General features: G+C 36.3%; 2 protein-coding genes across 3 annotated transcripts in view; both read left to right on the top strand.

Moving 5' to 3' along the window:
• The first annotated feature begins 64 nt into the window (after positions 1-64).
• On the top strand, positions 65-15,380 carry smc1b (structural maintenance of chromosomes 1B). The gene is made up of 25 exons (XM_052597142.1): positions 65-264; positions 768-956; positions 1,042-1,154; positions 1,247-1,450; positions 1,526-1,764; positions 2,019-2,277; positions 3,849-3,989; positions 4,141-4,223; positions 4,439-4,646; positions 7,851-8,036; positions 8,170-8,355; positions 8,457-8,603; positions 8,839-8,976; positions 9,083-9,199; positions 9,440-9,546; positions 9,669-9,810; positions 9,972-10,117; positions 10,216-10,369; positions 10,472-10,567; positions 10,652-10,808; positions 11,789-11,943; positions 12,035-12,186; positions 12,302-12,371; positions 12,455-12,565; positions 14,352-15,380. The coding sequence occupies exons 1-25, from the start codon at positions 156-158 to the stop codon at positions 14,445-14,447; spliced, it is 3,705 nt and encodes a 1,234-aa protein (XP_052453102.1). The 5' UTR covers positions 65-155; the 3' UTR covers positions 14,448-15,380.
• A 2,236-nt stretch (positions 15,381-17,616) lies between these two features.
• si:ch211-266k8.4 (TBC1 domain family member 10A) overlaps positions 17,617-22,756 on the top strand; it is a 34,326-nt gene continuing 29,186 nt past the window's right edge. The window contains exons 1-9 of one of the 2 annotated variants that reach the window (XM_052597133.1): positions 17,617-17,880; positions 17,991-18,078; positions 18,449-18,556; positions 18,641-18,812; positions 19,437-19,562; positions 20,453-20,576; positions 20,784-20,853; positions 22,137-22,251; positions 22,417-22,534. In XM_052597133.1, the coding sequence (XP_052453093.1) occupies positions 17,732-17,880; positions 17,991-18,078; positions 18,449-18,556; positions 18,641-18,812; positions 19,437-19,562; positions 20,453-20,576; positions 20,784-20,853; positions 22,137-22,251; positions 22,417-22,534 (1,070 nt within the window). In that variant the 5' untranslated portion in view covers positions 17,617-17,731. The remainder of the gene's footprint in view (positions 17,881-17,990; positions 18,079-18,448; positions 18,557-18,640; positions 18,813-19,436; positions 19,563-20,452; positions 20,577-20,783; positions 20,854-22,136; positions 22,252-22,416; positions 22,535-22,756) is intronic. The other variant, XM_052597132.1, reaches the window with a different exon arrangement.

The following is a 22,756-nucleotide window of genomic DNA, read 5'->3' as shown; positions in this document are numbered from 1 at the left end:
TTTTTCTTTGAGGCGATTTTCGAATCAGCAGATTCAGCAGTATGACCATAGATTAGACTGTATAGAGTATGACGCAGTTTTCCCGCCGTGACCTTTTCTCCTGTCAGCAGCTTTCATTGAGTAAAGCCGTTATCTGGCTCATCCACAAATGAAACATGGGTTTCTTAAAACAATTAGACGTCGAAAATTTTAAGTCCTGGCGAGGAAAACAAACTATCGGCCCTTTTAAAAGGTTTAATTGCATAATTGGCACTAATGGATCAGGTAAGTTGGTAATTAAGCTAATTTGCGTGGCTAATCTTATAAAACCGTTCACTACTGTATATCGTTAGCACAGAATTAATCAACTTATTAGTAAATGTGCTAATAACCTACATTATGTAGATGGTTAACGTGCTACATAAATTTACGCATTTGAAGAAAAATGTTCTTGAGTGGGAAAGATTGCAATGAAATAATTTTTTAAAAATATTAATGGCGCCAAAACGTCGTGTTGCGCACTAAAGCCGTTTATAAGGAATATAAGGAATATAAGATGCAGCATATATATATATATATATATATATATATATATATATATATATATAGTTTTGTATTTTATACTGGGCAAGTAAAATAAATCAAGAAAACCATATAGATACCTTATTATCTTCTCATACCATCAGTGTACCACGTTACCACTACTGTTTATTAAGTGTAATAGCAGCAAAAATCTTTAGGAGGCATCCTCAGTATTGATTCAAATTATTGATTCTTGTTATTTCAAGGCAAATCTAATGTCATGGATGCTCTTGGATTTGTGATGGGAGAGAGAGCAGTAAATCTTCGTGTCAGACACACAAGAGATCTCATCCATGGTGCCCACATCGGCAAACCCTCGTCCACCTTCGCCAGCGTGAGCATGATATACTGTGGAGACAATGATGAAGAAATTATCTTCACCAGGCGCATTTCAGGTGAGTGTGATTGAGCTCAAGCTAAAACATATGATGAATCATATTTAATTGTTTTTGTGGTTATGATTTTCTTGTTTTTTAATAGGGGAATCTTCTGAGTATCGTGTGAATGGTAGACAGGTCACTTTGGCAAAGTACACTGGAGAGCTGGAGAAGATTGGCATCGTGGTGAAAGCAAAGAATTGTCTGGTGTATCAGGTGCTTCAGTGGTCAAGAAATGCTGTAGCATTTATTTATTGGTGTTTATGGTAATTTATAATGTTAATATTTATTCTTACACTGATCACCAGGGTGCTGTTGAGTCAATTGCCATGATGAATTCTAAAGAACGAACAAAGATGTTTGAACGAATCAGCAGCTCTGGAGAGCTGAGCGCTGAGTATGATGCCAAGCTGGTGGCCCTGCAGAAAGCCAAAGAGGACACCCAGTTCCACTTTAACAGGAAGAAAGCAGCTACAGCTGAGAAGAAACAAGTCTTCAAAGATAAAACTGAGGTACTAAACTAAAGGCCTGTCAGATGTCAATATGTTTACATCCTCTTGACGATGTATTTGTTTCGATCTTGTTAGGCGGAAAAATATCAGGCGCTGGTGGATGAACTCAGAGAAAACAAACTCCAGCTTAACCTCTTTCAGCTTTTCCACAATGAGAAAAAGATAGACGCACAGTCAGAATCACTGCGGGTCGTGCAGGATGCTGCAGCACAGCAGAAGAACAGCCTGGACGTCTATGAACAATCTGTGAAGGCTCAGAAGAAAGAACATGGGCGCGTGAATCGAGAACTTCAGCAGTTGGAGAAGGAGATCAGGTTTGAGTTACCAGCAATGCATTTTGACTGGTAGTGTCTTTAAAGTTTTTTTTAAATAATACATAATTTAGATCTTTTTTTTTTAAATGTAGCCTATACATTTACATTTTTATTTAAAAAAAAAAATTATGTATATTAACACACAAAGTAGATTTTCAAAAAACACGTTTTTTCATTGTGTTTTCCAATAAATCTCAATCAAACTGAACCAAAATGTATATATAATTAGTCTCACTGTATAATGTTTCTCCCAGATCTCAGGAGCAGATTCTCAATCAGCAGAGGCCTCAGTACATCAAAGCTAAAGTGAACACCTCCCATCACGAGCAAAAAGTGGAAGAGGCCTGCATATCGCTTCAGAAGAACCAAAGTCAGAAAGCCAAAAAGGAGCAGGAGCTGCAGGAGTTAAGGAGCGAGCTGGCTGAGCTGGAGATGACCTGGAAGACCTCCGAGAGACTGATGGAGGAAGAGGCGGCTCAACGAGGAGATGGAGTGCAGCTAGAGGAGAGCCAGGTTAAAATTAGGGATGCACCGATGTATCTGCTGCCAATAATTATATGCCAATTTTTTATTATTTTATAGCCATTGGCATATTGGAAAGAGCATGAAAAGGGCCAATACTGATGGTTTATTAATTGACTGCATGGAGACAATGAGTTGCATGTCTGTTGCGTAATCCAACGTTTTTCTCTGGGCAAAATAATTATAACCAAAATAAAATCTGTACAGAATTAAGTTTGTCAGCACGGAATGCAAATGTGATGCTGATGATGCATCCAAAGCACTCGGCTGTAAATTCATCATAGGTAAGTTGCAATGGCTGTGCCCAGCGTTAGTTTATCTAAGGATATGTCACAAACCGCCAAGTATTAGGACTACATTTAAATGAAAATGAATGGCAGGTTATATGCAGGTTTTTTTGTGTGTGTATGAATCCAGTGTAAAACACAGATTCACACAAGGTAACATCACGCCCCTGCAGTGTTTCTGTGAACAGAGAAAACGGATTAAAACTATATGCTACATAAAAAGGAATATATAGGCCTATACACAAAATATTTCACTTAAATCATTTACAGATTAACAAATCGAAAGGAAAAAACATTGTGATGAGTTTCAGGGTATTGTAACGCGCTCTGAAGTTCACTGAAAGGAAATCTAGATGGCAGAAAGCTGTTTTCTTTATTTTACAAAACAATATAGTTTTTAATCACATCAGCGACTCACACGCACATATAACATATTTTGCTAACTTAACATTACAGCCTGTTTATTATAAAAATAAAATACAGTTAAAGATGCACAGTTACACTGCTCAATTTATATATAGTCCATAGTACAGTCTCTGTCATTCAGCGTGACCAGTGCCTATATGTGCAGAAGGATGTTTTACGTTGATCATGTGAGTGAGGAACAAAGCCTATAGTTCACATGATAAACAATACTTTAGCATCCAGATACTTCGCGAATATGGAAACATTTGGATTTGTGCAGAATGAGAGGTACATTATTTACTACATATCTGAATGATGATAATAATAACTTAATTATTTTAATTAATAATACTAATAAAATATTATTGTTAATATCATAGGCAAAGAAAAAGTAAAAAAACTTAAAACACGTTTTGGAACGTAATAATACAAAGGAACGCACGCAGGAACGGATAATTTTTTTTTTTTTTTTTTTTTTTTTTTTTTTTTTAAACCTCTGCTTTATGCAATTGACCAATATCTGTATCGACCAAAAAAAAATTTGTCGGTGCATCCCTAGTTAAAATTTATGTTTTGTGAACAGGATCTCTAAGAAAACAACATAATTGCACTGGAAAATAATAATCACTGAAAGAGTGGCGTGGGGCTGAATTTTATATGTTGAGGTTGTATTGAATGGTAAAAAGTAACATGAATGTTTTTTGTTTATTTTCTCACTGACATAGCATTGATTGAATCAGCAGATGAGAAATGTTTTAATAGCAGAAACTGTTTTCATTTGAAATTTTAGGGTCATAATTAAGGCCGATTTTTGAATAGGTTGACTCAAACATTTAGATATTTTATATACATGTTACACTCTTGATGCAGATGGAGCGGTACAAGGAACTCAAAGAGCTGGCCAGGAAGAAGGGAGCCGTTCTTAACCAAAGTGCAGAGAAGCTGCACTGGGAGGTAAAAGCCGACTGCGAGAAGCTTCAGTTTGACCTGAGGAGGAAAAGTGAGATACAGGTAGGCTTCAGTCTTTATGCCACATCATGAAGATATGTAAAACATAGACTACACACAAAAATGGCACACACACACACACACACACACACACAAAAAGACAATGGGCTTAGCTGTGGATAATTAATTTTAGGATATAAATGATTGTTTGCAGGCAAATATTAAACACTCTCAGACTCGTTTGGAAGATTTCAGCAGAAGGGCAGAGAAGCTGGAGGACTTTGTCAACACTACTAGGTTTGACTACCTCATGTACCTCTGCATGAATAAGAGTCAAAACAAAAAGTTGTGACATTTTATGAGCTTGTATGAGCATCATATGTATGAGCTTGTAACAACTGTTTTATTTTTTTTATTGACAATATCGCAATAACTAAATTTTTTTTATTTTTCATTTTCTTTTCTTTATTTTCATGATTCAGTAGTCACATTATGTTTTGTATTTTTTGAAGGAAAGGTCTTGAGGAGCAGCAGCAGCAGGAGGAGCAGTTGACAGAGGAGCTGGCGAGGGGCCGGGTGAGAATGGAGGAGGTGAATGAGGAGCTTGCCCAGGTGCTGACCAAGCTGCAAAACGCTCGTCTAGACAGCCAAGAGAACCGACGACAGCAGAGACGCGATGAGGTCCTGGAAAGCCTCAGGAGACTTTATCCTGATACAGTGGTACTTGAACAATCAACTTACACAGACCCCTAATTCAATTGAGCAGATTAAATCTGTTATGTGACATTTATAATGTGACACAATTTCCATTTCTAGACCTGCCAACATGTATGAATTTTGCATAGTGGCTACATATAGGGCCCTATGAAATCCATAATTTTTTTTCCCAAATTCCATTTTATTTTTTAACCAAGTTCCGTTTTTTACATTTGAATTTTTTCCATTTTAAGTTTTCTCAACTTTTTTTTTTTTTTTTTTTTTTTTTATGGTTAAATTAAATTTTATAAATAAAAAAGCATGTCTAATTAATTAAAATCAGGAAACATATACATTTTCAAATGTTGTGTTTTAAAAATATTCTAGGTATCAAATGAAGGCATAAAACATTAATTTTAATTTCTTTTAATTACTGAAAATTAAGCAAACATAATTTTTTGGTAATTTACTATAAAAGTTAAAACATGGAAGTAGGGTTGTGGCGATTGACGATTGTATGGTGTATCGACGATATTCAGAGATATCGACATAAGCAGATTTCTCTGTCGATAATAAAAACGATATTAGGCTCATTCTCCTATTAATGTATTAGATTATAATAATAATAACTATTATTTTTATTAGGCTGCTTATTATAATTCGGCTATCAAACTGCCCCAGCTATTTCACTTCATCACCGCATTTCACACACACACGCACGTGCGAGCGCAGGAGGATTAGAGCCTGTAGACGTTGAAGTGGTCCACTTTGACTCGGATAACTCAGGTGTCCCTGACATTTAATGGCTGCTACACAGCATCGCGCTCTTCTCAAACATGAGAGATTAACTCTTTCTTGGCGTTACAAATTAATTAAAGACAAAATAATAACAAGGCGGCAGAGCGAACTTCTCATCCATAGTGGTTCTCACGTAGAAGATGTAGAAGGACTATGTGAGAATCACTATGGATGAAAGTTCGCTCTGCCGCCTTATTATTTTCATGCACACCGCACTATAATGTGATGCATCCAAAATACATAGTTTTGGCCGTTACAAAGTCTTCATCCACAAACAGACGTACATCGTCTGCAGACAAAAGGTATTTCATTGCACTTTAACAAGTTATCTGAACGGCCTATATATGTGCAATATTTTAAACGAGCCCTCATTAACTGAGTTTAATGCCACAGTTATGTTAGAATGCATCTCTTGTTTTTGTGGCGGTGCGTCTGTCTCGTCATAAAGCGTGCGGTCCAGAGCGCTGTATGACTGATGCATCAGTTCAATTCAACTTACTCCGAACAAATGAACTTACGTGTTTTAAATACTTTATATTTAATGTGTTCATTTATGCCCAATATTAGTGTTAAACTGCTGGACTTTAAATGAAATCTACTATTGATTTTCACCGTTTACGGACTTTACAGAACATTTAGACTGATAACTTCCAGCAGGACTTATTGTCACAGGACTCGTGATATGACAGTTGCGTCCGACTATATATGAACTAGTTGTTTTAAATACAGTATTTTTATATTTAAAGTTAGTTTATCAGGATGTTTGAAAGTATATTTTTTCGATTATTGGTGATTCCATAGGCGCTCTCTCGTGCACCTGCGCGGTTTAAAACACCAAACAGTTATGCTATGACAGGAACAAAGAGTCTCTCTCTTGCTCCACCCAGGCACGATAATATTGAGTATCCTCGATCTCACGGGCTGACGATATGACGATTTGAAAAATAACCATATCGCCCAACACTACATGGAAGAAATGTTTTGTGATTATTCCTTAAAAATAATGTTTGTTTCTTTGTAGCAGTAGTAGGCTATGTACATTCTGCTGAACAATAGTAATACATATCTGGCAAGTACTGTTTTTATTTCGGACTATAAGTTGCACCTGAGTATAAGTCGCATCAGTCCAAAAATACGTCATGAGGAAAAAAACATATATAAGTCGCACTGGACTATAAGTCACATTTATTTACAATCAAGAACCAAGAGAAAACATTACCGTCTCCAGCCGTGAGAGGGCGATCTATGTCTTCAGTGTAGGCTACAGGAGCACTGAGCAGCATAGAGCGCCCTTAGTACATGAGGCAGCAGCAGTGCACAAATAACTTGGGGCTGCCCGAGATTCTGCATGAGATTTGCATGAGAGTCTGTTTGAATGTGGCACTGTTTTCACTCGGGAAACAGTGTGTAAAAAGCATTTCACATGACCAGGATGAGCAGGGCACAAACGCTGGGTTAATTGTATTACTACAAGATTTAAACATTTCCAAATAACAAAATTTACAAAATGTAGTATTCTTTCCTTGCCATACCATCACTGTATAAAGGAAAAAACAAGCCAAAGTCCAAATATCGTTACAAGGTAGGGCTGAACATTTCTTAAACCATAGCAAAAGTAAATTTCTGACTGGAAGAAATTTGTCATCTCGGTTTTTAGTGTTTGTTTAAAATGAGACCCATCTGTTTATTATTTTAACCTATTTCACAAATTTTAAAGTTTTCAAGATTTAGATAGTTTTGCTTTGGTTCTTTTGCTTTGCTGAAAAAAAGTGTTGGGTTGTGCTCTGCTCTGCCCTACACACAAAGGAGCATGAATGCATTCTCTGCGCTTAACCCCGCGATTCACTGGAGTGAGTGTGTTTTGAATTATGGACATGTTTCATATTTTAACATCTATGAGCAAAGAAATTAAAACTAAATTATAAGTAGTGAAATTTTACAGTTGTACTATAAAATAATGGTTATTTTTCAATTAAGATTAAATTTATTATGGCCCGAGCACCGGTGGTGCAAGAACCCTATTGGAATTGCTCAGATTGTTCTCCAAAATTATTTGTATTTTTGAGGGCCTAAACATGCTCAGGGAAGTTAAATTAAGTTAGAACTTTAAATTTTAAATTAAAGTGTAAAAGAAACCTGTAGTTAAAAAAACTGTGGTGTTTATTGAACTGTGGGCTAACTGTATTGTTGCCTCTCTACTGTTTACTCTAAAATACTGTATATCAACAGGAATATCACAAACTGAGTGCAGACCCTGAGTATTAACCTATGAAAAATATTTAACATTAAATTTAAATATGTAAACAAAACTCATCTTGCTGACCTAAGTCTTTAAACACTAGTGCACCTCAGCTTCAGATATTGTAGTTTTATGCATCTTTTGGCATTGGATCAAAAAATATCTGCTGCTGGTTTCTTGACTGTTTTCAGTATGGCCGACTAGTGGATTTGTGCCAGCCCATCCACAAGAAATACCAGGTCGCTGTCACCAAGGTGTTTGGCAAGAATATGAACGCTATTGTTGTCACATCTGCCAAAGTGGCTCATGACTGCATCCGATTTCTAAAAGAAGAAAGAGCCGAACCAGAGACATTCCTTCCTATTGACTATATAGATGTAAGTGATCAGTGAAAGCCCTTCAAAATGAGTAATTATGCTTTTATTTTTATTAGCATTTTAATAAAAAATTTAAACATCTTTTTATATGATTCCATTAGTAAAGAGGGTTCTTTCCCAATATGCGCATCAGGTGCGGCCTCTAAATGAGCGTCTGAGGGAAGTGCAGGGAGCCAAGTTGGTGGTGGATGTAGTTCAGTGTGCTCAAAGTGCCCCTCTGCTTAAGAGAGTGATCCAATATGTGTGTGGGAACTCGTTGGTGTGTGAAACGCTGAAAGATGCCCGTCGCATTGCCTTTGACGGCCCTGAGCGCCTTCAGGTGAGTGCGTGCGACCAGATCACCAACATTTTAGGCCAATCGTATTGACTGTCATTGATCCTAAACATCTATGGCATGTTACATGTGTAAAATTTCTTTAGACGGTGGCTCTTGATGGCACCTTGTTTCGCAAGTCTGGAGTGATTTCAGGAGGCTCCTTGGACCTGCGCAGTAAAGCTCGACGCTGGGAGGAGAAGGATATGAACAAGCTGAAGGAAGAGAAGGATCAACTGTCATCTGAGTTGCGTGTAAGTGTCTTAGCTTACTAATAGAAATGTGTGACAGCAGATATTCAGGGAAAAATATTTCTCATTGCATTAACGAACAATGTTTAATATGCAGCTGTATGGAGCAATATTTTGGACCAGTGAGATTTCATTGTGTGCGGGGGTACCTTGAATAAAAATTCTCATTAGTATGGAATAGATTTATAACTTTTGGTTTATTGTGACATAATGTATGCTAATGTTGTTGATTTGTCAGGCCCTGATGAAGCTGAAGCGTAAGGAAGTGGATCTAAAACAGATCAGGGCTCAGTCTCAGGGAAACCAGACTCGCCTCAAATACTCCAACTCAGAACTGGACTCCATCAGCAAGAAGAGCATCCCAGCTTGCCAGGCTGCAAGTCACACACTCTATACTTAATTTCATGACTTTTAAACCGCTCTGATACGCTTGTGTAAGCTGTGTGTGTGTGTGTGTGTGTGTGTGTGTGTGTGAACTACAGGAGATTTCCAAACTCAGAAGTGAGCTCTCCAACCTCGAGGCCCAGATTGAGATACAGACTGAGAGTGTAGAACTAAAGGATAATGAGATGAAGGCCGTCAGAAACAAAATTAATCAGGTCATTTCATTTAAGTGTAACATCATCTCTTGCAGTGTTGTTCTGTGTTCACGGAAACCTGGAAATATCAGTTTTATAATAGTTTTCGAGCGCTGGAAAAATCTTTCAGTGAATGACCAGTATAGGCTTTTCAGTGATTCATGCCAGTAATGATAGCAAGGTGGCACAGATGTATAAAATTTGTCGATCTTAAGTGATTCTTTCCTTCATACATGGTTCTGTTGATTTCTTTCTTCTTAGTTGGAGGATGTTGTGTTTGCGGACTTTTGCACAGAGATTGGTGTGGTTAATATCCGTGAGTATGAGCAGGATTATCTCCGAATGCAGCAGGAGCTCGAGAAGAAGCGGTAAGACCTGCATAAATGGAGCCTGGCCATATTACAGCTGTGGCCATGTGTGCGTTTATACAATATAGCATGAAATGGTAATGTAAACTAATTCTTACTTATTAAATCTCCTGATTGTCCAGCCTGCAGTTTGAGTCCCAGCATACACGTCTAAGTACCCAGATAGAGTATGAACAGGCTCAGCTGGAGAAACTTGTCAAACAGATGAAGAAGATAGAAGAGACCATAAGAAAAGAGGAGAACGTTGTTATCAGCTTGAAAGAGGCAAGCTCATTTATTTCACTATTTTCAGAGAAACAACAGGAAATTATGGGAATTGTGTTATGTTGGACTGGATATATAAAATGGTTCTGGCATATTTGGTTTTTGCTGTTGTACTTTTTAGTATTTGAAGGAATAATGTCTGTTTCCCACATCTCCACCAGGTGGAAGACAGACTTTTGATAGCTGTGGAGGAGACACAATCAAATCTCATCGAGCTGAACAACCAGCTGTCAGAAAAGACAACTGTTGTTAAAGATGCCAAGACAGAGCTTGACAAGACTCTTAAAGGCCTCCAGGAGAAATCCAAGTGGGCATGATAATGGTTGATCTGCAAAACAATGCTTCGACCATTGTTGATTTGATTTATTTTCTGAATCTATTTTTATTGCTTGTGTTTGTCCGAAGGGTGCTAATGAAGCTTCAGAAAGAAACTATTTGCACTGAGGCTGCTCTGGAACAGCTGCGACTGAGCAAACACAACCTGCTGCTGGGCTGTAAGATAGACGGCCTCCCGTTGACACTGATCTCTGGAGCAATAGATGACATCAGTGACATACAGGTGCAAACAGAGGGTCAAATCTATTTGAAGAAAGGCAGCACAGATTATTCCCTATTATTATTTTATTATTCTGCTGTTAAGTGTACTCAAACTTTATTGCAGCTGGACTCAGAGTCTCAGAGCATCAGTACTCTGGACATTTATGAACGAGAGGCGCAGATGGTGTTTGATTATTCAACACTGGACAGTGGCCTTAAGGTGAAAACATGACACTAAAACTGGCACTCAGAGCAGTCATTCTTTTGTGGGAGAGTTGTTTTGGATTTTATTATGTGTATGTAGACCCTCACTGAAGAGAGTGAAGTGGAAGCTGAGTTGGAGAAGCTCAAAGAGGGCGTTTCCTCTTTGGAGTCTATGATCATGATGTCCAGAGCTCCCAACCTGAAAGCTCTAGAGAAGATCAGAGAGGTGAAGGACAGCTTTCGAGAAGTCATGGATGGTAAGGGACGAATATATTAATATTTTTATATGAGGGTGTGGACTACTACAACTAAAATTGAAGACCTACAGTTTTGCTCAACTGTCCTAATAATGCAGATGAAAGAGAGTGGGAAGTTAATAGGAATGCACGATAAATCAAAATGACACTGTGCATTACCCTAAAAATAATTGCACACCTCAGAACGTTCTTCAGCCAATCATATTCAAGCATTCAATGGCCCTGTAGTATAATATAAAGTCTATAATAATGCAATGCTAATCATCGTAGCCTTTATCACTGCTCAGAATACTATGAAATATGTTGCATGCCTTATTCTGTTTAAGAAGCCACATCTCACAGAGACTAACTAATGTAATGAAGTGAGTTTAGAGTAAAATCATGTTGCTAAATGTGGTATTTTCACATGTTTTCAGATGGAGCAGCATTTACTACATCGAGCCATAGTTCACTGAGAAGCTACGCAAACATCTGTCATTATCACAGAACGATATCTTCGATTCCATTATTGTGCGATTATGAACCCCATTTTGTGAAGCTTGTTCATGAACTATGGCTTGGTGTAGTAAATGCTGCTCCATTTGAAAGCATGTAATGAAGATTTATTAATAATCACAGAACCGGCTTTACTGACAACATCTTGCATATATCTAAAATTTGACCTAAAACTAAACATTTTCTCAGTTGCATTGTTGTATTTATTTGACCTTTTGTAGTGTAGAACAGACTGGTTTCATTTTTCAAGTAGTTTACTATTACAACAATTAAATGGTAATTGCATTCCACTCCCATTTAGCGTTTCATAATAATAATACATTGGAAGGAAGTAGGAAGAATTTGGTTAAGTGTTAACAATTGTTAACTTTAATAACTCTGATTTCAGCTTAAGTTTGTTGTTGTAACATCCATCATTGACATAAAAACATAATCATGTTTGTGTACTTTTACCCCTTTATAATCATAAACCCTCTATAAATCAGCATTTGAGACCAGCACACACACCACTAAGAAATGCAGTCAGGAGTTTGAGCAAGTGAAGTCCAAACGCTTCCATCTCTTCAGTCAGTGCTTTGAACACGTGTCTGTCGTCATTGACCAGATCTACAAGAAACTCTGCAGGAACACCAGCGCTCAGGTCCATACTCGACTCTTACTCATTCATTCAGTTACTTGTTCATTCATTTTATTGTTGTATCACACTTTGCTTGTATGCACATGTCCTTTAGGCTATTCTTAGTGCTGAGAATCCAAATGAGCCCTACCTGGATGGCATCAACTATAACTGTGTGGCTCCTGGGAAACGTTTCATGGCCATGGACAACCTGTCAGGTGGAGAGAAGGCCATCGCCGCTCTCGCTTTGGTCTTTGCCATTCACAGGTGAACAGCCACTTAAACCCATTGACAGATTTCTTGTAAAGTAATATCTGACTATAAATAGACATGTATCTACTGTTGGAGAAAACTGTAAAGATCATCTTCGTTTCATTTTTAGCTTTCGCCCTGCCCCGTTTTTTGTGCTGGATGAGGTGGATGCTGCCCTGGACAACACGAATATCGGCAAGGTAAGACGAACCTCAGTTTTTAATAAAGTGCTTTTCTGATGTTCTCTATCTGCCATGATGGAGAGACATCAGTTTCCATGCAGGTTACAGGATTTTTCCGGATGATGTCCAGAGAGAGCTGCCAGATCATTGTGATCTCCCTGAAGGAGGAGTTCTACTCGCGGGCCGATGCTCTTCTTGGAGTCTATTCAATGGTATACACATCCACATATTTTTACTGTATCACATCAATTTCATCACTTGAACTCCATTTAGAAACCCCATGAAATCTAAGTTTTGAGTCTAGTTGTTCATCTATATAGTAGTAAACCGAATTCAGATATAAAAATGTACTGTATTTTGACACATTAACACTCCCAGTCAAATCTTACTGTTGTCAGTATATACAATATTTGTGACCCTGGAGCACAAAGCCAGTGTTAAGTAGCACGGGTTTATTTGTAGCAATAGCCAAAAATACACTGTATGGGCCAAAATGATACATTTTTCTTTTATGCCAAAAATCATTAGAATATTAAGTAAACATCATGTTCCATGAAGATAATTTGTACATTTCCTACTGTAACTATATTAAACCTTTCATTTTTGATAAGTAAAATGCATTTCTAAGAATTTCATTTGGACAACTTTAAAGGTGATTTTCTCAATATTTGGATTTTTTTTAATTATTTTTGGCACCCTCATATTCCAGATTTTCAAATAGTTGTATCTCAGCCAAATATTGTCCTACCAAACAATACATCAATGAAAAGCTCATTTATTCAGCTCTCAGGCGATTTATAGGTCTCAGTTTCCAAAAATTTGTGGTCCAGGGTCACATTTGTCAAAGATTTGGACACACCTGCTCATTCTACACAGTTTTCCAGTTTTTGAAATAATATTGAACTATTAAACTATATAATTACTAGGGCTGTCAATTGATTAAAAAAAATTGTCTAATTAATTAAATTATTTGTGATTTAATTGGGAATAATTGCACACTTCATAAAATTAAGCATAGACCATTTATCTGGTTTCAAATGATTATTTTGTCGTCATTTGCTATATCCAGCAAAGTAAACCAAAAGATTAAAGGGTGATTCTCAAATATATGGATTTTCTGCAAGCTTTTTTTTGCAAGTTGCAATATCATACAGGACCACATGGAGATACTCACATTTCACGGCTGGTTATATGTGGTCTATATAATTGTGTATGTGACGAATATAAATCTTGAATCTTGAAAAATAAAATGTAAAACCTAAACCATCCGCTTGCTGACTGTATATATCTACTGCTGGAGACAGATCTATTCATTATTGTGAATGTGTGTGGAAACAACGTGAATAATTGACAGCCCTAATAATTAACATTCAGTTTGTGTAAGTTTATGACTAAAATGGCTTCAACACAAATCAAAATGGACATTACAGTTCAAAAGTTTGGTTTGGTACGATTTTTTAAATGTTTTTGAGGAAAGTCTTATGCTCGGAAAGTGTGCTTTATTTGATTAAAAAAAAGTACAACAAAAACAGTAATATTGTGAAATATTACAATTTAATATGCATGTTTTCTTTATGTATTTGAAAATATTATTCATTCCTGTGGCAAAGCTGAATTTTCAGCAGCCATTACACATACTTTTTTTTCCAGGTCTCATTGAAAAATTGCAAGTCCAAAGGAACATCATTTATTTGAAACATAAATCTTTTGTAACATTATAAATGTCTGTATTTTAGGGACATTTGATGTGCCCTTGCTACATTTTTTTAATTCCTCAAAACATACTTATCCCAAACTTTTGAAAGGTATTGTATGAACTCCATATTGTTCTTAAAAAACAGGGAATCCAACAAAATATTTAGGTAAAATTGGAAATAATTTATTATAATATTTACAAATTTATCAAGTTTATTGTAAAAAATTAAAGATGTCATTTTGGTTCATCTTAATGGTCTCATTTGTCATGCACCATTTTTTTCTTTTTGCTTCCTGTCACAGTTTGATGAATGCATGTTTAGCCGTCTGCTCACCCTGGACCTCACACCTTACCCACTCAATGAGGAGAATGCCACAGACAGAGAGAGGGACAAATGATGGGTGGACGGCTGATAATGAAAGATAAATTATTCATTGTTAAAATCATTTAAAACATCTAAAAGTTTGAATGTGGAACTGTTCAGTTTAATTACCTAAAGATCTCCTCATTCTCATTTAACAGGTTTGAGCTGTTTTTACTTTGTTTTTGTATTGACATTTGAATATTTAAGAGGTTGTTCTGTTGTGTTCTTGTTAAATGCCAGTTTACATTTGTTCAATGTGGAAAGTGATTTTAATACAGTTTTACTGTTTGCATTTGTGAAGGTTTCTGTCATTCTTTATTAGTAGCTGTACACGTCGGTGTCTCTCTGTCACTAGGGTGGGGTTTCAGGCAGCAAAACATCAGCCTCTGTTGTTCTATTCTCTCTTTCTTTGTCCCTGCTTCTCTTCTTGTCTCCTGAAATATAAAGATTTGCTTTCCTTAGCAACTCCAATGTCATCTTACACTGTAGTCATGGTCCCTCTCAGGAAAAGTCCTACCAGTCTGGATGCATTGCGTTTCTTCCTCTGGGTTAGTTTTTTTTTTCTTGTTTGGTTATTTGTTACGTATTTTGTTTCTTAATTATACTTTTAGTCAAAGTAATTCAAATGTAGTGTAACTGAAGTGACTGTAAATGACTGTTTTTAGATGTACTAAACGCATTCACATTGTTTAGAAAAGGTGACAAGCATACATTTCACTCATGTATAGTATGTACCGCAGCTTAAATGGTATAGTAAGTTTGTAATCTAATTTTAAAACTAGAGTAAAATTTGCATGAGTATTTCTTTCAAACCAGCTATTCTCATATTCTCACAGATGTCAACTATCACAGTTCGTCACGACATTCCTGTCCAGCTCTGAGGGGAATATCCAAAGTTCACATCTACTTTACACACACACTGTGATCTATTTTTAATTAGTTTACTCCACATAACGCAATTTTTTTCTTTTTTTTTAAGGCAGCCATGGAAACAATCACTAATATTATCGCTGATAATCATGCAAAAACTCCCAAGTGTGTGTTTTTTGTTTTTTTTGTTTGTCTGTTTGTTTTGCTTTGTTTTACATTTTAAAATGTAAGCGAATGAGTTTTGTTTGCAGGTGAAGAACCTGAAGCACTTGGAGAGGGAAAGGGATCTTCTTTGGATGGGATTGCAGGCTTTAGAGCAGGTGCGAGAGAAGTTATGTTCCAACCTAGATAATAACATGAAAGTGCAAGACAAATTCAACGAAGGGGAGATGAAAAAAGTGAGTTTTTATTTGTATTGTTTATTCTAAAATGTTATACCTATATTAAATATATATTGTTTAATGTATTTTTTATGCATCAGGTGTTTCCAGACACCCCCACCCTACTGTTGGCTCAGATTCACAGAGTGAACACGACCTTGAGGAATCTATTGTGTGACTCCAGGAATCCCACTGTTCCTGCAACAGAAGGTTATTCCTTTGACAATACTGTGCACCAAGTACCTGTAAAAGAATTTAGGTCACTCTTCATTGTCACCTTTACGTGGCAAAACCATTGAATTTTGTGTTGAAAGTGGTTTACCTTGTCAGGTACTGAAGGACACCGGCCCTCTCCTGCCTGTTCAGAAGAAAGTGCTCGGTTTTGATGTTCTGTAATGCATTTTCCTGTATTTTCTGCTTACAGAATGTATGGATTTAGTGGATTTAAATATTCATTTGTGCAATAAAATAAACTTCCCAAAACTAATGGTATACTACTAGCAGCAGAATGCTTTAAATGTTTTATTCAAGTATTCAATGCACTTGTCTTGACCTTCCATTTCCATTTGCGACTTTATACATGTAATGAAATGAGATCATGTGAGAACACTAGCGTGTGTTTTTATATTTATGTACAATAAATATATATATATTTGTGTGTGTTTGTGTGTGACTGATTATTTCTACACATACATCCAGCAACAGCGCACCAGAGTACCTTCAGTCTGAAAGATGAGGGGCTGGAAAGAATGAAGTAGAGGGCAGATAGTGTTAAGGAGGCATCCTTCTTGTTTTTCTTTGAACAGAAAAGCAGCCCAGGTCAAGGTCAGGCTCCGCAAGTCCAGGAGCAGGCTGGTGTGCCTTTATACTGGAGAGAAATCATATGTTGAGAATTGAGGAACTTCATTCTCAACATGTTGAGAACCTTGATCAAAAATGGCCTTATTGAAAGAAACATTTGGTATTTTCCACTTTAGAGCAAAATCTTCTTCAGGATATTAACTGTGCTTTAGCAGATGGAGGTCCTCGAGCCTCATTCCAGTCAACCTGTAAATCATCAGAACATTTTGAGCCGGAATAAAGTTGGTCGATTGCTCGGGAGGGAGGTTTTAACGCTGTCAATGAAGAGAAACGTTAAGGGGATCATGATTTTATCTTGAATATTTATGTAGCGAATTGCTTTATTTCAACCTGTCCATTTCAAGTATTCTTCTTGGTGTATGTTTTGTCCACTATCTAGTGGACTTGACATGTCTAAAATTAAATTGTAACCATTTTTTGTCATTGAAATGCAAAAGAAGACACATGGTCCGCATCAACATTATGAGTATACTACTTTTTACAAAGATTTAAATTGGTCATGGGGCTGGTAAAGTACTGACAACGTGGAGTGTTTCAAGCTGGTCAACCTTTTGATCAATCCAAAAACCCTTGAAGTCAAGCTGATCAACCTTGGATGTGGGGATCTGATGAGGGAAACTGGCTATGACGTCTTCTGGAGTATGTATTATTCATCAAAAGTGTAGTTTAGAATTATAATGATGAATTAAACCATATTCAAGTATTTTGAAGCTCACTTATAAAACAAAATGTCTTTCTTTCGATCATAGCAGAGTATTTTCTCCTGAGTATGACATAGAAGGCAGGTACTACGGGAAACCTGCTACCGTGTGGTCACTGTATGGTGCACCCAAAAAGTAAAAGTAAAGCATTTTTATTGTTAATTTATATAAATGTAATATAATTTAAATAATTGAGGAAATTCGATTTTTATTTTAAAAAATTATCTTTAGTGGCCCTCAGCCACACAAAAAAAACTTTCCTGGGTTCAGCAGAGGAAGGTCGTCGAGTCGGATTTTTTTGATAGATTTGATGAAGTTGTTTTAATAATTTTTTTTCAGTGTCAATTTTAATATAATTTATTTTAAAGCTTTTCAGTATGTGTTGAGACTTTTATTTTGAAGAGTGGTTTCATTGTGTTGGTCTTGGCGCTGAGTTCAAGCGTCGGTTACAGTGTACAGTGCGCAGATGAAAGCACGCGCGTCCAGAATGAATTCAAACTGATTGAATGAGAATCATGTTGAGGAGAGCGAGCAGCGCGAGCAGCGGGAAGAGCATCGTGTCGCGGCGGAGCAGTTCGGTAGGCTTTGATGAATTCGGCTTTGCTCTCAGTAAGAAAAGAGACAAGAAGCTCCAACACAGATATCATGACTACAGGTAAGATAACGTTAGTTGTTTCTGTTCGTTTTCATTATTAAATCAATTCACACCAATGAACACTTTGTTGTGTTATGTGTTGACATATAACACAACTCTTGTTTCCTCAGTTATCCTCAGCCTGATCCAGTTAAAGTCAAGGAGCTGTGTGAATTTCTCAGTTACTGGAATGGATCCAGTTTTATCTGCAGAAATCAGGTGTGCATGTTTCTCTATTTAACTCTGTGAGTTGAGTCCCATTCACAACCATCCAGAATCCATTTAAATTAACAGAAATGTATATATTCATAAGTGTAATTGTCTATAGAGAAATACATGCATTATAAAATATTTTTCATATCAGAATGAATGAACTATGTTTTATAGCAAAACTTTTGTTTGACAAATTACTGTCTTTGTTGAATTTAATAAAATAACTTCCTCTCAGAACTCATTAATTACAAATCTGAAACAAATTTTATATGATGGTTTTTAAAAATTGTTATATATATATATATATATATATATATATATATATATATATATATATATAAGTAGCTTTTATCATTTTCCTTTTTCCTAATTTCAGATCGAGAGGTTTATTCGTATTGGTATTCCTCCAGCAATACGTGGACGTGTTTGGAAATGCCTCCTAAGTATCGACAGTCTCAGAGCTGCCAACTCTTTCGATTATGAGGTGCAACCCCATCCATATATGTATTTTTATTACTATGCAAACACGTTTTCCTTGGAAGTAACCCAGGTTGATTGTTTACTTCAGGCATGTCAGACTGAGATCCGTAAGCCTCTGGTTGATCTTGGAGTCAGTGAGTACAATATCATCCCTACTATAGACTCTCTAGTGGACTCAGAGAATGAGATCAGCAGCGGACAGGCACCAGATCTCCCCAGCGCTGACCTGACACTCTTCAAACAGATCGCCCTCGACCTGCGTGAGTTGTGCCTTTAGATGATCACTGGAATTCCATGCATTAATTTGGACTCTTTTGTTTACATTAATATACATATTTTTTTGTTTGAATAAATAAAAATAAAGAAATGCAATAACTTTGGACTAATAAAAGATTTAAATAATTAAGATTTAATAATGTTTTGCTGTTCATTTTGTCAAGTAATATTATAAAATATTAATAATAAAAAATGCATGTGTATGTTAAGTTAATTTTTTTCTTTCTGCTAAAAACTATCGATGATGTCTCATTTTTTTTTTAAAGGGGGGGTGAAATGCTATTTCATGTATACTGAGTTTTTTACACCGTTAAAGAGTTGGATTCCAGTGCTAAACATGGACAAAGTTAAAAAAAATTAAGTTGTACGTTTGAAGGAGTATTTTTGTTCCCAAAATACTCTTTCTGGTTTGTCACAAGTTTCGGAAAGTTTTTTTCGAGTATGGCTCTGTGTGATGTTAGATGGAGTGGAATTTCCTTATATGGGTCCTAAGGGACCAACAAAAGTGATCTTTCTAAAACTTTTTATAAATAGAAATTTTTATAGATGCACGTTTGAAATATTTTGGTAGTTCAGCTGATAGTTCCATATTTGTCTATATACTGTAGGAAGGTCATTTCCGACCCATCGCACTCTGATGGGGGACCGTGCGGAGGCTATTGAGGGCCAAGCCAAACTTTTCCGAGTTCTTACCGCATTTGCCCGATATAATCCCCAGATTGGATACGTGCAAGGTAATGAACTGCCTTTACTTCCACAAATGCGGTCACTGGCATTCAGAGGTGTAAAAAGTACTCAAACATTTTACTCAAGTGAAAGTACAAGTACTCAGTACAAAATTTACTCAATTAAAAGTACAAGTATCTGGTCAAAAACATACTTGATTAAAAATAAAAAAGTACAACTTTAAGTTGTACTCAAGTATTAAAAAAGTAGAAATACTTTTTTTCTGACAGACATACAGAAGAATGGTTAAAGGGAGAGAATAAAAAAACACAATATGCTTCCTCAGATTTGATGGTGAACTTTTGAAGCCAGACATTTACCTGATGAAAGTCATAATTGAAGTAGAAATGTGTGTGTTTGATGCATGAAAACAGTGATCAATAGTTCTCATGTCAGGCACACACGTTTGAGCTTCTGTTTACCATATTTAATGCACATAAGATAAAATAAAAATATAATGTACTTTTCAAGATGAAATAAAATTGTAAGGAGTAAAAAGTACTGTTTTATCTTCAGAAATGTAATCAAGTAAAAGTACAAGTAGACAGTTTAAATTGTACTTGAGTAAAGTACAAATCCCCCAAAATAATATTTAAGTACAGTAATCAAGTAAAATTACTCAAGTATTTTACACCTCTGCTGGGATTACTGAAATCTTCTTGAACCTTTTTGCGTGAACTGCTTTTACTGGTTGTGTCACACATTTTTAACTTCAGTATATACCGAGGTTCAGTCTCAAGAGGGCAGTCAAGTGCTATCTTGTTGCTATTGCATGTCATGGTCATAATTTATTTAGCATTTATTCTGTGGAGCTAATTTAGTTAGTTTGTCCTTAACATTCAGGTCATAATGGGAGCATGTGGTGGCTCATGGTTTGTTTGTTTGTTGTTTTGCTCAGGGATGTCCTATATAGCTGCTGTGCTCCTGATGATCCTGTCTGAGGAGGAGGCTTTCTGGGCTCTGGTTGCTCTGTTAGAGAAGCCCAAATATCTCTCCGAGCTCTTTGATTCTTCTCTGGAGAAGTAAGACTTTCAGCTGTTTATAAAATGCATATATAAACACTTATTTTACAAAGGTTTACTCAAGCTACACTAAAAACATCTGATGAAAGAACTGTTGGGAGAATTTGGATTTTTGTTTTTTTGCAGATGCCAATAATTGAAAATGGGCTACATATTGTTGGTTAATCAACTTTTTATCTATTTGAGATTAATTTATTTTATTTATAGGATTCAACATCAAGCTTTGGTTTTTCATCAGCTCCTGAAGCACAGGAAACCTCTGCTTTTTCAGCACTTGGTGAGAATTATGATGTATTTTTATTTTTCTGCTAAAAAAAAAAAAATTAAGAAAAAAAAATCAATCAATAAATATTTTAATAAATATATTATGACGTATTATTTTTCTGCCCATGAAATTAAGATGAAGTTTGCCTCTATTATTTAAAAAAAATATATATTGTACATTTATATATGAAGTATTAATTGATTACATGTAATCTAGATTATGTAATCAGATTCCAAAAATCATGTAATAACCAGAAATATTTACTTGAAATATCTCTGAGGAAGTTCATTTTTCAATAATTAAAACGACACATTCACATGTTTACAGTTCAATGTCATTTGATGTGCACAAATATGGTTATGTGAAAACAAATAAAATATTTACATTTTTTGCTTTCAAGGGTTTAAATAACTTATATAAATTTTTATGATTTATTTAATTATTAACTTTTTATCAACTCACAAACCCACTGTGATTGGTACATTAAGCCCAGTTTGGGAAACTGGTTTGTTTAATGCATTTTATGATGTTCTCAAAAATGGGATATATTTTTCCATTTGCTTTTTTAAATCAATATGGTCAATGGCAAGTTCAAAACAGGTTTGTTAAAGTAATCAGAAAACAATAATAAGACTAAAACTAAGACATATTAAACTAAGGAAGAGGTCTTAAACTCTGGCTTCAACTCTCAACAGGAAAATGTCTGAATATAAAACCAGACACATGCTGAATTACACACATTGGTTAAAATCTCCCAGTTCTCTAGAGTTTATGCAGATCACAGCCTTTCTCGCACAGGTTTGTCACTGTGTCTCATAGAGCTTTTCCTGAGGGCTTTCAAATGAGCTCTTCTGTTTTTTATAGTGGTGGCTGTCCGCCCCCTCAGAGCAATCGTGCAGCTTGGTAAACTCTTAAGGGATTTCCTTCTCATTGTGTGTAGACTCAGCGCAGCTGTCTGAAAAGCTGTGCTACTAGACCACAGCACAGGAGAAAACATGATGCTATTAACTTACAAAGATTGCAAAGTGCAGCGACACCTAAAACATCATTAAAAAGCTTTTATTTCATTGCAATCATGATATAACCAACCCAAATGACTTCCTTTTAAGTGTGGAACACAGAAATGAAGAACTTTATCAAAATGTGCCAGTCGCTCTTTTTCATTAAATTACAGCGCCACACTGGAGCTTTCAAGCTTAAAATATTGATTTATTAATGTATTTATCTGTTTGTTTGGGTGAAGTATGACCTGTTTGTAGATGTTGACAGGAGTGTGTTGTTGTCTCTGATGGTAGGAGGCTCTTGGGGTGTCTTCTCTACATTTCATCATGCAGTGGTTTCTCACTCTCTTCACCTCGCTGCCGTGCTGGGACTCAGTATTGGCCATTTGGGATCTCATCATGCTGCATGGTATATCACGCCTTGATCCTGTTTGTACTAGAATAATAACACCTCAAGTGTCAACACCCCTGTGTCATTTATGCGCATTTAAGCATCACTTGAGAGAATAGAAAATGATTGGTTTCAAACAGGTTTCTTGAACCTTATTTGATCCCTTTCTTATGTTCTTTGCAGGTCTGCTGGCTGTATTTCGCACCGGCCTCACCATCATCCTGCTGCTGGAGTCTCGTATCATGAGCATGAATGAGGAGGCCACAGTTCTGCCCATTCTCCTGCGGGTGCCTGTGGACGTGTGAGTGCTCTGATAACTATTAATGCATGTCCTCTTTACCTCTGCACTGTAAGGTACACTTTAGACCGCATGATGCCACCAATTCTTGGAAACTTGGAGAAGGACTTAGTTTGAACAGGTTGCCAACAAGCGAAGAGTGTATGTTTGACGGAGGGAGGGGGAGAGAGATAAAAATGAGTTTCTCCCAACAGTTAGACACAGAGAGGGTAGTCTTATAATGTG

This window comes from Carassius gibelio, chromosome B25 (assembly GCF_023724105.1).
Source record: "Carassius gibelio isolate Cgi1373 ecotype wild population from Czech Republic chromosome B25, carGib1.2-hapl.c, whole genome shotgun sequence".
NCBI lineage: Eukaryota > Metazoa > Chordata > Actinopteri > Cypriniformes > Cyprinidae > Carassius > Carassius gibelio.
Note: the sequence above shows the minus strand (reverse complement) of the source record. Positions and strands in the feature narration are given on the sequence as shown.